This window comes from Barbus barbus, assembly GCF_936440315.1.
Source record: "Barbus barbus genome assembly, chromosome: 18".
NCBI classification, from domain to species: Eukaryota; Metazoa; Chordata; class Actinopteri; order Cypriniformes; family Cyprinidae; genus Barbus; species Barbus barbus.
This window is the reverse complement of record NC_136746.1, coordinates 784,974-802,835: the sequence shown is the minus strand read 5'-3', so window position 1 is coordinate 802,835 and position 17,862 is coordinate 784,974. Positions and strand designations below refer to the sequence as shown.

At 39.8% G+C, this 17,862-nt stretch overlaps 1 protein-coding gene across 1 annotated transcript; it reads left to right on the top strand.

The window, feature by feature from the left end:
* The first annotated feature begins 173 nt into the window (after positions 1-173).
* On the top strand, positions 174-16,200 carry LOC306884315 (A-type potassium channel modulatory protein KCNIP2). Its single transcript, XM_079440064.1, has 8 exons — positions 174-325; positions 2,537-2,661; positions 2,883-2,952; positions 5,757-5,827; positions 6,079-6,186; positions 6,282-6,386; positions 10,647-10,709; positions 14,156-16,200. Exons 1-8 carry the CDS (start codon positions 181-183, stop codon positions 14,201-14,203), a joined length of 735 nt encoding a protein of 244 aa, XP_079296190.1. The 5' UTR covers positions 174-180; the 3' UTR covers positions 14,204-16,200.
* The last annotated feature ends 1,662 nt before the right edge of the window (positions 16,201-17,862 follow it).

The window sequence follows — 17,862 nt, the reverse complement described above, 5'->3', positions numbered from 1 at the left end:
AATACAACCGCCAGCATGGAAATTGTACTTTCCTACCCATTGTGACTGTGAAAACAAGCATTTCCAAAACAAGCTGATGAATTACTAATGCAGGCTTTTGTTGGGCTGGAAACCGTCATGAAGTGACATGAAAGAGTACTGGAAAGACGTCAGAGCGTGTGGGTGGAAGGGAACACACACATGTACACACAGACAGACAGCATCATGTCACAGTCACAGGAGTACAGAGGCTGCAAACAGCTCATGCCTGGCGATGATTCAGGTGGACTCTACGTCTTGCTGCTGGTGTCCTTCTTCCCGCTGTACTACTGGTGCTTTACAGACGGTGAGCCTTTGCTCAGGCAGCTTTATTTTCACTTCTCCTCAGGTAAGAGTAGAGAGACAGAGCTAATCTTCATCTTTACAGGACAGAGAGAGAGAGAGAGTTTCCACCCAGACTCTGGTACCAGCCAATATATCAGCAAATGAAGGAAAAAGTTTACAAAGCAAACTGGGGAAATATTATTCCAGTGTTTATTCTGCACTGTAAAATTCTGCATTACGCACAGGATATGTGATATAATAACAAAACAATTAAGTCAAATGACTGACCAAAGTTGATCTATTAGAGCCCGCATGCTAAAAGCTTGACCGCAGCAAGGAAATACATTTATGGTTAAAGAAAACAGAAAGTGAACACACTTTGAAATCTCTTCTCTTTCCTCAATCGTTTCAGACTTGTACAAACTCAGCTGATGTAAAATTGCAAATTGCTTGATATTTTAAATGGTGTTGCCAGAGTAACAAATACAAATAAAAATGCACAGAAATAGTTGTACAGTTTGATTTGTTACTCTGGGAACACCATTTCAAATATATTTTCTTGAAATTCAGCACGCACGTCAGTTATTGGATGTCAATCGTTGGCAAAAGTTCAGAAATATGCACCATATATGCGCCATATTTTGACTACCTAGTCACGAAACACATACAGTGGAGATCAAAATTAGAGAACAATCTATAAAAAAATTGTTAGTCTTCATCGCTCAAAATTTGAAGGAATATTAGCTGTAGGTCTTGCACTGTTCTACTAACATGAGGAATAATAAGAATTAGAGAACTGTAGCCCGAAAGATGATTACAACTAAACGTTTGTAGAGTTACAGCTGTCAGAAATGAGTATGAAGAGTAGAGGCCCTTGCTCTGAATGGCATCTGCGGCCGCAGCACGTCACTAGTCTCTCTGATATACTCCACTCTTCTTCCAGTCTCTTCCACATCAGTGACTGCAGTGGCTTTCTTAGCCATAACTTCAAGGAACTGCCCAGTCTTTCCCCAGTTTGACGCCAAAAGTCTAGCGTTTTGATTCTTTCTGCTGATGAGAGGCTTTGTCACTGCAGAGTGTGCTTTCAGTCCAAATTCTCTTAAACGTGTCGAGACAGATCCGTACCGTGTTCAGCACTGAACTGGCGAGCAATTCCAGCTGCAGTGCTGAACCGATTTCCCATTGAGAGCCCTGCATTGTCCTGTCGTCTTGTGCATTTGTCTTACATGGACGACCAGCCTTTTTGGGGGACTTGAACCTGCAATATTTGAGAAATCACAGATTTGGAAGGACTAACTTCTCTTGCAATGACTGAAAGGGTCATCCCTTTGGCCTTCATCTGGACAACCTGTCGCAGGGTTTCGTCACCTTAGAGCGGCTCGCCATCTTGCAATCTCAGTGAAAACTGGATGAATTATGCCAGTTAAATAAGGGTTCTCATATAATAAAGGAAATTAGCTCCAGCTGCCAGATTATCATGGAGGTATCTGTAAGTGTTCTCTAAGTTCTTTTTCAAATATCTCATTTAAGTTTTTTATACTTCGCTTCAGAATGCAATTCATTTATGAAATATGTTTAAACTGCGCTTCTACGCCTGTTAAGATGTTGAATGTCTTGCACAGTGTTGCCATAGTCACGGTTTAAAAGCAAGAGGCTCATATGTTCTAAGTGCAATGTCTAATTCAGTGTTGATTGAACTGGTGCTTTATATTCTCTCACAAGGGCTGATTGATGTGGCTATTGTGGCTCATGATCGGCAGCCATGTGCAGTGTGACATACGCACCATGCATTGTTTTGATAAAGCCGCTGGGTGCTGGTGGCGTGCTTGGGCCCATCACTGCCGCTTGCAGCTGCTGTTTAATCAGAGGAAGCAGAGTTGTGTGATTCTGAGCTTTTTTATTGTACTTATTAGATATTTTCTGTTTATTTATTGCATATTTTGAAAGTGAGTTTGATTTGCCACTAAAGTGTTACGCTCCACACTGTAATAAACTTCACCTTAAAATGAGCCATTTATGTCTGTGCTGATAGCCTTGTGTTTAGTGCGTTGACGCTGAGTTCGAGTCCCACCTCGAGGTCCTGATCCCACTCCTGTTTCTCTCTACTGTCCTCTCGCATTAAAAACATTCACCAGTTATTTCACTATTAGTGTGATGTCGTCAATTTCTTCATAACACTTTCTCTGAAACACATGAGACGTGACATTCAGTTATTAATGTATTTCTCTTACAGAAAGTACTGAGGATGAGTTTGAAATATCCTTCGTTTGCCATCGGCCTGATGATCTGGAAATACTACAGGAAGAGACTGAATTCAGCAAGAAAGAGCTGCAGTTCCTCTACAGGGCCTTCAAAAATGTGAATGTTGCTCTACTTACGTAATTAAATACGGAGGAAAGTCAGTACATTATCTGGGAATATCACCCTTTGTGTGGCACACATAATTGTTTCTTTATTTCACTAATTCAGAATTAGAATTTACATTTCAATCTTGTTCTGATCTTTTTCTGAAAGACATATTGTATTATGTGGATGTGTTTTGGTCCCAGTGGTGTTTTAAGATGTGTTGTGTGTTTCAGGAATGTCCCAGTGGAGTGGTGACTGAGGACGTGTTTAAACTCATTTACTCTCAGTTCTTCCCACAGGGAGGTGAGACAGGATATAATGCTCATTTAGATGACCTTTCCAAGTATTTCATTATAAAACCCTTTAGAATCTACAATAACATTAAACTTATTTCATGTTTTCTCTAAACCTTCTTGGATATTAAGACAATTCTGGCCAAATTAAAGATATAGTTTTTATTAGGTAACTTTACATTCTCTACGCCGCTTACATGTCTTTTCAGGAGCACTTGTGATTAGGAACAGCTTCTGATCATTGACAGAACTGAACCTTTCCAAAGGCAATATTTGACTCCTTAAAGGTTGTTTTTTTCACCTTTATAATGCCTCTAACTTTATTAAATGTATGTAATCTTTCGTACCAAAAAATTTAGATTTATAAACTTTTATAAAAACTTTAATTAAACAATAACTTAAATTAAAATAATAAGATCCAATCAGGAAGAATAAGTTACTAGTCACATGAAATCAGCATCAACAATTCATCTCTGCACGGCACAGAAGAGCACAAATGTGGCATTGAGGAATATTTACAGACTTTTTGACAAGACTCAGAGGTGGCATTCATACATTTCATAATAACAATATTATGAAATTAATGTTTTAAATATAAAGTTTTGAATATAGAAATGTTCAACTATTTAATTAACACAATTTATACTGAAGCCGCCAGTAGGTGGCAGCAAGTCACTGTCTTTGTCACTGAATCATTCAATCAATCAATTCGTTCAAACGGCTGATTCATTTAGGTACGAAGCAATTGACTCTCTTTATGAACGGGTCATTGAGTCATTGACTCACTAGATTTGTTCAAAAACGCAGATTCATTTATAAACGAACACCACTGTTTGCAGTGGCTCAGCTGTGGTTTGTTTGGAACTATTTTTGTTGATGAATTAGAGCACAATCACACAACAGTGATCCTAAAATGAAAGTCACTTAATATTAACTTGTGTATAAAATCAAAAATGTATAAAACTGTTGTACGTTCAATTTCACATTTGCAAACTCCCTTTATAATCATTAAAAGTTGTCACTCGTCTTAGTTCATCGCAATCTCACAAACAGTCCATTTTATTGAATGAAGCTCTCTACAATACACAATGAAAATATATATTATTTATATTGTGTCTATACACTCTGTTTGTTATAATAAATGCCTTCACGATCTGTGCTGTGAGAAGCATCACGCCCACCGATATAGAAGCATTTCCATTGGCTGCAGGCTGCAGGTATTATGGCCAATCACAGAAGAACGCATTGCGCAACTAACCATAGAAACAAATATATCGTGCTAGCATTATGTGCAGAACTGGGATGCTTTCGTAGTCTTTTGAATGGGTAAAATAAAGAAATCACTTTCATTTCCAAATAAACCTACCCCCCCCCCCCCCCCATTTACAGCCCTATACATGTAGCAATGTTTTTGTTAATAATATAATGCTAAGTACAGTTTTTAATTTTTTTTGATGTTGTTGTTGTTAATATAATGTGAGTTAAATTTCAGATAATTATCGATGTATGAATTTTTACCTCATGCTAAAGGTGTAGACCCACCTTGGCTATGATTTTTGGGAGTCTAAGCACTAAAAATGCTGGAACCCAATTGATTTAGCTAGAATTTTATTATTAGTTTGTATTAAGCAAATTATACATATACAATTATACATAGAGCTCAAACTTGGCTGCAGGGTCCAAAATCCCACCCACTACTCACAAACACTCTTGGTTTTGTCATTATTTTTTCTGAAGAAGGATCAACATGTACAGTGATGAAAGCCAAAATATTACATGGGGGGAGAGGGGGGTATTTGGGGGTTGCATAATATAATGACAGCAGTCTACAGTCTTTGTTGCATTATGTGGCAGTGGTGACCGTTCGAAAATGGGGAAAAAGCAAGTTTGCATGCCTGTAACTCAAGAAGTATTAAAGATATCTTAATGCCCTTTCAGATTTTGGGTCTTAACGAACTTTCCTTTCGGCGTCTACATTTTTAAAGCCCTATATGGTTAAATTCCAGCAATTTTGGAATCTCAATATGGCTCCAGGAGTAATTTGTTAAATTGTGCACATTTTCAGTTCAAAAACTAAATGTGGGTCACTTTGCACACAGATTATACTTTATCTCTTTTGAAGAGGAATATCTGAAGAACAAATAATGTTGAAACTAGAAATGTATTCTTGTGTCTATAAAAACAATGGCATAGAACATACTTGTTTGAGTGCCATAAATATTCTTTTTCCAAAGTTTGTGTGTCTGTAACTTAAGATTTATTAAAGATTTATGATTTTCAGATTTGTAGTTCAGTCCCAGAGATATGGGGATCTCAATGTGGCTCTATGTCAAGATTGTTGAACATTACTCATTTTCAGTGGTCGAAAATCAAATGTTGGTCACTTTTGCATACAGATGATACTTATATTTAAAGGGGAATGTCTGAAGAATAAATAACGCTGAAAGTAGAAATATATTTTGTTTCCCTCTATTAAAACAATTGCATAGAACATAGTAAATACATCTATGACATTTAACATTTTTGCCTTCTTCACTAAGTTTATCTTTCTTGAGAAAAAAATATTGACAAAATTAAAACTTTGAGCTGGGGACCACTGGTTGAATTGGAATCACATATTTGTGCTCATATCTACACAACCTTATAGGCTAGAATCAAAATTATTCTTTTTCCCTTAGTCACTGAATCACATACTACACAATGCATATCTATAAATTACATTTGCATCATATACATACACACACACACACACATATATATATATATATATATGCATAAAGCATTGTCAAATTCCTTTTTCTTTCTCTCCGTCAGATTCAAGCGTTTATGCACATTATCTCTTTGAGGCATTTGACACTAACAGGAATGGCTGTTTGAGTTTTAAGGTAAGTAAGTTTTTTTTAATTCTGGTCGTGAGGATGGACCACTCTGCATTTTCTGTCTATCTTATCTAACACACTTGATTCATATCACCAACTGGTTAGGAGAAGATCTATGAGCTGAACTAAGTGTGTCAGATAAGAGAGACATAAATGTGCAGAGCGCTGGGTCTACAACGAAGCTTGTAAGCTGTCTTCTAGATTGTATTTGTTTGCTTCCTGACAGATTTATAATTCTTATTATTGTCATTTTACAGGAGTTTGTTGCTGGTCTGTCACTCATCCTTAGAGGCTCAATATATGACCGGCTAAATTGGGCATTTAATTTCTATGATCTTGATAAAGATGGATTCATCACAAGAGAGGTACTTGAAATGAAGCTTTGATCCGTTTAGTGTCTAGAAAGACTAATGTAAAAGTATGTGTGTGTGTGTGTGTGTGTGTGGTTTCGGTCTCCTAGGAGATGATGAAGATCATGAAGTCGATTTATAATTTGATGGGGAAGTATGTGTATCCCTGCATACATAATGATACTCCCAGAGAACATGTGGAAAACTTCTTTCAGGTGAACGCAAACACACCGGAAGTTCATTAATGTCCATGTTGTGTCTCTACATTTCTTGCACCCAAATATTTTTGTTTGCTAAAAAAAAGTATGGAACACTATTACAAATGGCACTCCATGTTCTCTCTCCGCATCAGCTACAATTAATGGAAAGTAATAATTCAGTGCTGTGAAAATGTGTTTGCCTCCATTCTGACTCCTTCCATACTTAATTGTTTCAAAAATGAAAACAAAATCTAACACAAAATAAATGTAACTCAAGTAATAATATAGCTTTAATAATGTTATATATTGAAGTTATCTAACACCAACTGGGTCGATGTGAAAATTTTGAAAAATTCCCAAATCTATGAAACTGCATTCATAATGGGGTTCAGCTGAACTAGATACGGCCAGGCCTAATAACGCCCAGCCCAGTTCAATTAAATCAACACACGCAACTTTTTCAAGAGCAACTCGGTTAAAATTTGTTAAGCAATAACACGAGGCCAAAGGTGAAAGAAATTACAGAAATTATAATGAAGAAGGTGATTGAAATACCAGTCTAGAAAGAGTTACCTCCACCTGGTTCTGCACCCCCATCTCATTCACCAGAATACTGATCATCATCACCTGACCCTCATCACAACCCCAATTGCGGATTGTGTATATATATAGAAATACCACTGGCTGTAACAACCTTCGTCACCTTCTGTATCAGAAGACAAGACCGTAACAGCATGGATCCAATGAGATTGGGCCTGGACACGTTCACTGCAACCAAAAAACTGACGCAGGAATTGCATTTTTGTTGGCCAATCCTAACTGTTTTTTTGTGCGACCTCGTCCAACCTCTATAAAACCAGTGCATCAACACTCCCCATACACTTCTTCACCCAGCTCTTTTTCATTGCTACCATCAGTGCTGAATGTGGGATTCGTGTCACTGTCAGTGCCATACTCAGGGAGCAGCGAGGGATGCAAGGGTGTTCCATCAGGCTTGAATTGAATCCTTACTTATTTCCCACTGAGAGAGCCAAAGTAGGATTCATTATCTCTCATCTCTCTCCGGCCATATGCTGCAGTGGTTTCAACCTTTATGGCACCGAGATGGAGCAATCATAAATTCTCTCTTACCATTCCTTTCCCATTTAAAGCAAGTGTTTTCGAGGAGTGTGGGAAACTTGTTGTGAATAGGGAGCAACTACTCTGTCTTCGGCAGGAAATAAATGAGTTTTGTTGATTACTCAATTATCTTCTGTACCCTGGCAGCTGTGAGTGAATGGAACGAGGCAACACTACTTTCTGCTTATCGCTGTGGACGTTACACTCACTTATGGGTGCAGCCAGTGAGATGTGATGATTCCATGGGGTTCGGCACTCCATCTGTGACCATTTGGTAAGTTGCAGCTGGGAAACACCACCAGTCTAGGCAGTGTCCTCACAAGATCGTCCTCCTTCTGTTACAGAGGAACCTATTCAAGTATACTAATCACATTTTACTACCTCGGAACATCAGCACTGTCTTCAATCCCAACTCTGCCATACTTCCAGCATCTTCTCGCAAAGTGTCTTGTTTGGCCTCCTCTAATCATGGTGCGTTCCATCCACCCAGCATCTCCTCTGAGTTCTCCATTTCATATGCCAGTGACTGTTGATGATTATGATGATGATCCATTTAATTTATATTGCGCTTTTCAAAGTACAGAATATAAATTACAGAATATAAACTGCTTAATCTGCCATCTTCAGTAAGATTTAACGTTACTAAATGTGTTTGTGTGCCTGCTTTTGTGCGTTTAACTGAATCATGTTCAACAGATATCTGTTTAAAAGCAGTGTAATTCACTCGTTGATTTGCTTAAATTCTACTTTTCAGTTCTGTTGACAAACATGTTTATAGCCCATTCTATTCAATGTGTTTATTGCTAGCGCAGCAAAAATAGACAGAGCAGCAAGAATTCTTTCATATGGCGCGTTCACAAAGATTGATAATGGTGATTAGTGTTCCCTTTAGTTGAGCACTTGGCCATTGACTTTGGTTGAATAAACTCTGTTTCAGCAATTGTTAAAATTGCAAGCTATTATTATTTTCAATAATCTTTCATGGTTGACTGCATCTGACTGCATTGACATGCATTTTACTATGTGCACTTTTTGAAATCAGTGACTGACAGCTGGATTTGGACATGTGACTGAGGTTGTTATTAACTGTCCCATTGAAAGAGCTCATCTCACAACCCCTGTTATCCAGTGCACACAAGCTGTTTTTAACTGATTTTAACTGACAGCTGGCCTACTGACACTCGACCCTACAAAGCCCATGCTGGTGAACCAGCATCACCTGCTCCATTTTCCTTGAGAACAGCATGCTTGTATGTGCTTTTCCACCAGCTAGACCAGTACTATACCAGTATAAACCAGCCTGGACCAGCACTATATCAGCACTAACCAGCATGGACCAGCTTGGAATCAATCTGTCAATCTTTCATCTGGTTACCATCCAAAGACAAACAGCCAAACAGAGCACAAGATAGAATAGGTGAGATGTTACTTGGACACATATTGCCATGACCAGCAGGACCAATAAAGTTGCATTCTTGCCTGGGCTGTGTAGGCACAAACTCCCTCAAACAGTCCACCACAGGGATGACACCCTTCCCATGCATACTTGGCTTTCAACCTCCACTCTTGCCCTGGACTGGCAAGCCATCAGAGGTACTAGCCATGGACCACTGGTGTCATCAGACCAAGAGGGTTAGGGATTCTGCACGTTCATATTCATTGAGTATTATGGCAACATCAGAGGCAGGCTCATCCCCGGAGAGCCACTCCTCCCAGCTACCAACCCAAACAGAAGGTCTGACTCTCAACCTGAGATATCCTGCTATGGCTCCCTTCAAAGAAGTTAAGTCCTCATTTCATCGACCCATTCCTCATTACTTACCAAATCAATCCTGCTACTTACAGACTACAACTTCAAAATCATTATAAAATTTACTTAATGTTTTTTGTTTTACTTCTAGATCCTTTTCACCCTTTTCTTGCTCCATAGAGCCAGGCGATGAAACTGCTTTCTTCATCCTGGATGGAACATCTCGGATTTCTGGTGCCGTGGAGGTTTTCTTGAGTATCTGGTGGACTGGGAGGGATTTGGACCAGAGGAAAGAAGGTTTGAGGATTGAGGCTTGAGACAACATCCTGGATCTGGCCTTGCTTACAGCCTTCCACGCAGCCAATCCTAACTGTCTTGTACTGCATGGAAGAGGCCGGACAAGTATTACTTTCCATCAAGCATTTTGTGTCCTATTTGTCTTCTTCATCGGACATCTCCAAGAAAGGACTGTTATTGTTTGTGCTTCTTTACCATTGATGTGATAGTGTTCTACGCACCTCCCTCGTCATGTTTCATTGTTCATTACCTCCATTTAAAGTCTAACAAATGCCACTCACTGCAACAATCTCTGTCATCTTTATCCTTCTGTGACAAGAGAACCTTCACAACAGCAGTTGAGGGAAACATGAATTCAGCTCTCTACCAGATTATTATTTATAATCATATGATTTTCTTTTAGTGGAATTTAGTGTTTAGTTTATACCAGATGTAACAGGACCCCTTTCGTCTAAACTGTTCCCTTTTCGACTTATCAATCTACAAAACATTCTCCCAAAATTGAGAATGTCTGGTCTTCACAATGAGCTAGACAATGATCCAAAGCATAGGAGTAAGTCCACCATGGAATGGCTGTTTTGGAGTGGTCTAGTCAAAATCCTGATTTGAACCTAATTGTTATGCTGTAGCAGGACCTTAAATGGGTAGTTCACACTCGAATACTCTCTAATGTGGCAGAACTAAAGCAATTCTGCAAAGAAGAGTGAGGTAAAATACCACCACAGCACTGCTAAAGACTGATCTCCAGTTATTGGAAGCGTTTGGTTGCAGTTATTGCTGCTAAAGTTGGCACAACTGGAGTCTTAAGTTTAATAGGGCAAACAGTTTTTTCACATGGGTGACAGCTGTGTAATAACTTTTTGTTTTATAATGAATGACCAAATTAATTAATTAATTAATAAAAATTGTATTATGTATTTACTCAGGTTACCTGTTTTATGTTGCATTTCATGTGATTTAAAACTATTTTGTATGAAATATACAAAAACAAAACAATCAGGATGGGGGCAAATACATTTTCACAACACTGTATATTGCTTGAACTCAAGGATTTTCATCTCTTTTCAAGGATTCAATAATGCATCGTGAACTTTATTAACTTTTTCCAGAAAATGGACAGAAACCATGATGGAGTGATTACCATTGAGGAGTTCATGGAGTCATGTCAAAAGGTTGATCTCTACAACTTATTATTTTTATCAAAATGCAAAACATCATAATCAAAGATGAAATATCTCCAGGGAGTATTCCAGACACCAGGTTTAACTTGAAGTCATGACATTGTGATTTTCATAACATAACCCAAAGTTGATTAAACAGTATGCATTGCTTGTTCACAGCCCCAGTATCAACCCTTGTACAACTAGGGCTGGATTCACAAAACATTCTTAAGAAAATAAAGTCTTCTTAACTGCCATTTTTTCTTAAATTTTTAACTTAGGAAACAAGTTAATACAATGTTGTATTCCCAAGAATTAACTCAGAAGAGAACGCAAAAACACAGCACAAAAATGAATAAAACAGTTCACTGCAACTTGAGACAAGTTCATTTTATGCATTTTATCAATAGTGTCCCATTACTACAAGGCTCTTTAAAAGTAACTGTTCAAAAACACTGCACATTAAAAACACGAAACCGAATGCCAGTCAAGCCGGTTGTGATGAAAATAGTGTGTGTAATCTGGAGGAAGCACAAAAAGTGTAAGTTTATCAGTGTGTCTTCAGTCATGTATTCAGTCAGATAAAGACACATTTTTCTTAAGAAAAAAAAATTAGATTGTTTTTAAGAACTGTCACACTTATAGAGTTGTTTTGGTGTGTTTTCCCTCCCCATGTGCTCCATGACCTAGTTTCCCTCTCGTTTGTTTAGTCATTTGGTTCAGGTGTGTCCTGTTCTTTACCCTCGTTTAGTTCAGTATTTAAAGTGTTGTCTGTTCATTGATTGCTTTGTCCGGTGTTGTAAATGCTATGTGCTACGTGTGTGTTCCTGCCAGCCCTGTGTTACCCCTTGTTTTGGATTTATTGTTCTTCGTGACTCTCCTTCGTCTCCGTGTTCCCTGGCTCCACACAGTAGCAACCATAACAGACCGAACAAAGAAATAAATAAGTGAGCGTTGCCTTTTGCCCCCCGTTTTCTTTCTCGTGTTTTTGTTTCTGTTTTCCCTATGGATCCCTTCGCCTTGATGTTCACCTCCCTAGCCCCTCTTGGGAGTATGCAGTTGAGTTCAGCCAGCTCGCCGGTTTAATGGTGTTCGATGACGCTGAGTTCACTGTTCTAGATCGGGGTAAATTACCACCACCCCGTCGCCCTCCCAGACACCACTGGACTGAGCTGGAGGGAGGCTATCATCCAGTGTCTGGAAAGCATCTATCCCCTATCCAAAGCACAGCCAGACCCAGAACCCAGCCCTGCTGTTCGGAGCCCAAGCCTGGGCCCACCGATGACGGACAGCCTGAGCCCGCTGCGACCAATGAGCCATTGCCGAACGGAGCAACAGTACTGAGGATCGCTGCGGAGTGCAGTGGACAGCGAGAGCGTGGAGAGGAGCTCTGCCCCCTGCACCATGGCTGAGGGTGAGCTCAATGTGGATCTGGGACTGCTGGACTTAGAAGGAGAGGTTTTGGATGTATATGCTGACCTGCCCCCTCTCCTCCCTCCTTCATCTGAGCCCTCTGTCACTCCCGTTTCCCTGTCTAGCCCAGAGAGTGCTTCCGTTCCCAAGTTCGGCCCAGAGAGGTCTTCTATTCCCGAGTTTAGTCCAGAGAGGGCTCCTGTTCCTGAATTAGGCCCAGAGAGGGCTCCTGTTCTTGAGTTTGGCCCAGAGAGTGCTTCTGTTCCTGAATATGGCCCAGAGAGGGCTTCCATTCCCAAGATCGGCCCAGGGTGGGCTCCTGTTCCTGAATTAGGCCCAGAGAGGGCTCCCGTTCCTGAGTTTGACCCAGTGAGGGCTTCCGTTCCCAAGTTTCCCTGTCCAGCCCAGAAAGAGACTCTATTCCCGAGCTCAGCCCAGAGAGTGCTTTTGTCCCTGAGTCCAGCCCAGAGGGGTCTTCCGTTCCAAAGTTCGGCCCAGAGAGGGTTTCCGTTCCCAAGAAGGGCCCAGAGAGGTCTTCTGTTCCCGAGTTTAGTCCAGAGAGGGCTCCTGTTTCTGAATTAGGCCCAGAGAGGTCTCCTGTTACTGAGTTTGGCCCAGAGAGGGCTTCCGTTCTCAAGATTGGCCCAGGGTGGGCTCCTGTTCCTGAATTAGGCCCAGAGAGGGCTCCCGTTCCTGAGTTTGGCCCAGAGAGGGCTTCCATTCCCAAGTTCGGCCCAGGGTGGGCTTTTGTTCTTGATTGTAGCCTTGAGAGCCTGGAGGCTCAAAAATGCCCACCCACTCTCCTGCTCCTTCCTCCTCTACCGCTGCTCACCCTCAGCCCACCATCTGTACGGTGCGAGCACCGCAGGTCTGCCAGTCTCCATCGTCGGCGTGGTCGGAGAATCCCTTGCCTCCGCCTCCAGCCTCTGAGTCCCAGACTCTGCCTCGGCCCGTCGACCCAGCGGCTCCACCATGGATTCTAGCTCATGGTTTCTGGCTTGGGTCCCACCTGGTTCTGCCTGCTCCAAGTCCCTCCTGTCTCCTCCCTTCTTCATCACCACCCTGGACTCTGTCTGCCAGCCCCCTCCCCTTCTCTGTTGTTTCTACGGCGCGAGGATGCGCCTTCCGGGAGCGGGGGCGATATGTTAAGCTTATGGACTTGTTTTGGTGTGTTTTCCCTACCCATGTGCTCCGTGACCTAGTTTCCCTCTCGTTTGATTAGTCATTTGGTTCAGGTGTGTCCCGTTAATTACCCTCATTTAGTTCAGTGTTGAAGTGTTGTCTGTTCCTTGATTCCTTTTGTCCGGTGTCGTCAATGTTATGTGTTACAGTACATGTTTGTTCCTGCCGCCCTGTGTCACCCCTTGTTTTGGATTTATTAAAGACTGTTCTTCATGACTCTCCTTCGTCTCTGTGTTCCTAGACTCCACACAGTAGCAACCGTGACAGGAACATATTTGAGAACTTATTAAGAATTTTTCAAGAATTTCACTGAAGAACATTATTATGAAGTTTGTGAAATTTATCTTAAGATTATTTTGTGCATCCAGCCCCTGGTGTAATTGTATATTGTGACAAGCATATGCACCACATGCATTATAACTGCATTTTTAAAATAAAATGTATACAGAAAACATCCCCTTGGAGAAAAATGCAGCAATGTGTTAGAGGAGAAAATGTTGGGTTTAAGATTTGCAAGGTAGAATAAGCTGTGCTGTAGTAACGCTATATAATTATAATATGGCGTGTAGTCTGTGCTGCCTTGCACACTGGAGCCTCATCAGAAAGGAACACATGTGAAGCTGAGAGACATTAAACTGAAGTAAACTAACTCTGGACCACAGGTTCATGGAGTAAGTTGCTGTTAAAGTTCCCCCAGTTTTGAGGACTGAAAGTTGAAGTTAATGGCTTTCTCTGGGATAACTTACTAAACGTTATAGTTACTTCACTTACTGAATATTTAGTTGCTAACGTTGCTTTCTGGAATATCCTGCAGGAAAATGTGACTCTTGCCATTTACTTGTCTTTTTTTCTGTTTATCTGAGGATGCAAATATCATGCGGTCAATGCGGCTGTTTGACAGTGTCTTTTAGGAGTTTCTGCCCAGCTGTGGATTTCAGCGCATTCTTCTCTCTCCATCAAGAACTTTCTCCATCAAGAGTCTTACTGTGTTCACACTGTACTTATATAGTATGCATTTTTATAATATTTATGTGGAGTTTGCTTTTTTAAAAATATATACATAATAAATATAAACAGTACGCACACATATATTATGTACACAAAAACTTTTATTTTGAATGTGATTAATCACGATTAATCGTTTGACAGCACTACTTTTTAGCTCTTTCTGGAAACATCAGTATGCAAAAAAGTATGTTTCATTTTTAACCTTACTGTTTATTGTTTTTAGTTTTTATTATTTTATTGTTATTTTATTTTTAGTTGTTTTGTGAGTTAACTCTTGTTCTTTTACTTAATGATAAGTGCACTACAGCAGGAATGTGAGGGTTAATTTTATGCTACGAAAGGTAAAAAGGGAGGAAATGCGTGTGTCATTAGAACAGAGCAGATGAAAAGACAGTGTATTTTGTTGAGCTGGAAATAATCATGTACCCAGGGCCGCTGCTGGCCAAATGGGTGGCCTAAGCAGGACTGTATTGCTGTGCTCCCTCCCTCAAATATTATGGAAGTAAAAAAACAAACAAACAAAAAAACACCTACTATAGGGCTCAAAATAGAACTTTAATAAAATATAAAAGTGAATAAATAAATTGTAATTAAATTGTATTATTTACAAATTATAATTGTAGCTCTAGACAGTTACCTATGGCTGTGATTTTATTAATGCAGTTGTCTGATTGATTTTATAGTCTCGAGAATTCAGAAATCACACAAAAGAAACCTAAGCAGTTTTACTACGATAAAACCACAGTTTATTTTTGTAAGGGATGTGATGTCCACATGTTTTTTGTTGAAGAAATTATAGAGGTTGTGTCATCTATAGCAAAGAGGTGGCCAAAAATGAAAGATTAAGTGGATATATGAATGAAATGTTTGGTCAATAGCCTATTAAACAAGGATTTGATCGTCCTGTAAGTGTAACAGCAATTACTTTGGCTCCCTTTGCAGGCATTTGTAATAACATATAATGTACATAAATTGTTTAGTTTGTATTACATTATGTATTTTAACTGTGTTATTCAATGAAACCATATAATTATTCATTAACCAATCATTATTGCCTCATTGGTTTTATATAATGCCTTTTAAGTTGTTGGCTTAGGCCTGTTTTTATAACCACAAAAAAAATATTATCTAAATACTTCTTTGTAAATTATTATTTGTTAATTTGCGGTTCCCATGGCTACAAGAACCATGATTTTTGGTATTATTCGTGTTATGGCTAATTTTCGTAAGGGAACATGGAAACTTATTAGATATGTTGTTGTTAAAACGCGTTATTAACGTCAACAGCCAAAAAAGTTTCACAGGATTATGAATGTACCTGAAAGTGAAGCACAGGCTTCGTTTTCAACCTTTTTTTTTTCTCTCTTTTTCTTTTCTCGGCGTCAGATTGCCGATGTTTTTGTTCACGGGTATATTTGTCCATCAATTATGATCATTTCCACAAACACCAGGATTGTAGTCCCTGTGTAAATACATCTATACTTCCTTTGTGCAATAAATATTTTGTGATAATGGAGAAAAGTCAAAAGCTTCAGCACCATTTTCATCACTTGCTCATTTAGTTTGTATATTTTCTCATTTCTCTGGTCATTGTGGTATCTGTTGTCTTTCTCAGCAAACTCTCTGAATATGGCCAGTTTTCATTATTACATTCTTCATTTTTAACACTGCACTGAGAGTATGATGGGACATGTTTCTACAACAGTGACAGTGTGTTTTATGTTTACTGTTTATTGTTGAACATGTATTTACATATTCAGGCTTAACATCACTTTGTAACTCAAAAGGATCTTTGGCTACAGTTTCCTAAAGTGGCCCTCTCTACTGCTGGCTTTAAAGTGTATACTAAAGTATACTTAGTATCCTATTCAAAATAAAAATAAGATTGCACTTTCAGTCTACTTTTTATGTATTATCATATATATATATAGAGAGAGAGAGAGATTTGAAGAACCTCAGACACTTTGATCTTCTGAGGTACAGCCAATGCAAATGACAGGCATCTGTTCCCACATCTCACTGAGAGAATATGCAGGACAATGTCTTTCTCACCTATGAATTAGTTTCTTTTCTTCCCCTTCCTTCCCCTCTCCATCCCTCCTCCGCTCATCTCACTCAGAGTGGTCAATAACGTAATATGTTTTACTTGAATGAAAGTGATATTCACAGTCATGTTTGGTATCTGTCACGAATCCTGTCCATGCACTTCCGTCTGCTCACCACCAGATGCCGTCTTCTCTTTACATTGACTCTCACACCACACAGCCTTTTATGTGTCACTCCGGACTACAGTTCCCATGATCCATTGCACTGATTGCACACACACAGCTGAATCCATTCAGACACGCTTTATAAGCCTTGGACTTCCTCTTTCAGATCTCCGAGTATTGTTCTGCGTTTATCACTCATCTAGTCATAGCTGCCTTACGGAGCCTAGTTTCTAGTTCTAGTCTAAGTCTAGTCATTTTGTGTTGCCTTGTTTCCTGATCTCCTGCCTGTGTGTCTTGGATTAACCCTTTGCCTGCTGTTTCAGACTCTGCACCTCGCTTGGACTGTTGCTCGTGTACCTGGATTATCTCGTTGCTTTGCCTTGTTGCATATTGTTCGCTGATCGAAGACCCTCGCTTGTCCTAGGATTACTCTTTGTCTTGCCTGAGTTGTACCTGTTTGCCATTATTGAATCCATGCCTGTTACCACGTCTCTGAATAAAGCTTTGCACATGGATCCGTACGTCTCACGTCTCGTCGACTCTGTAACAGTATCATTTGAATGGTCTCTGTGCAACTGGTCTCAATCTTACAAGAAGTAGACTAAGGGCCAGCACGAACCGATTTTGGCGTTAAAATAGTACTGTCAGGATCACTATTACAGGATGCGCAGTAATGAATTGGCGCTAAAAAGGCGAGGACACAGTTATTGTTGCATCTGACCTTATTGAACATGCATTTGTAGGAGTTTCCTTTCAGACACAATTTATGGAAGGAGAATATTCAAATGAATCATGCAACAAGATTTACTAACATTTGCACTCGTCAAATTACTGATATTTGTGCCATTATTTAACGCCAAATAAAGCATGTCTTAAGCTATTTTGCGCTTGAAAAGGCTGCAGTTACTGTTGGCACCGCAGAGAACAGAGAGCGTGTGGTAGAAGGGAGAGGACTTTTACACACGAATTCATTTATTTGGAAAGCCAGAAGAACACATTATCTGAACATATCATTTGCCGAGCCATGTTATGTTTCATTTGCTTCAGGAAATAAAAGACGACTTCAAACCCACAGCTAGGAGTCACACAATACCAGCTCTATCAAAACTCCTTACAACCCTCTTATAAAGTCTCGGTCATCACTTCCTGCTTCAGCCTTGTGCTCGCTGGCTGTGTTTGCTCTGTTTGACTTTGCCAGTTAGTTACAAACCATGTCAGTAAGACTGAGAGTATCTTTGTTTGTGTTTAGTTGAGTGTTCGCCTGTGAGAGACTGATAGTTGTTTGCTTTGCCCATTTATTCATAACACTGACTGCCGCCTGTTCTCTGACTTTAATTCTGGATTACCCCAGT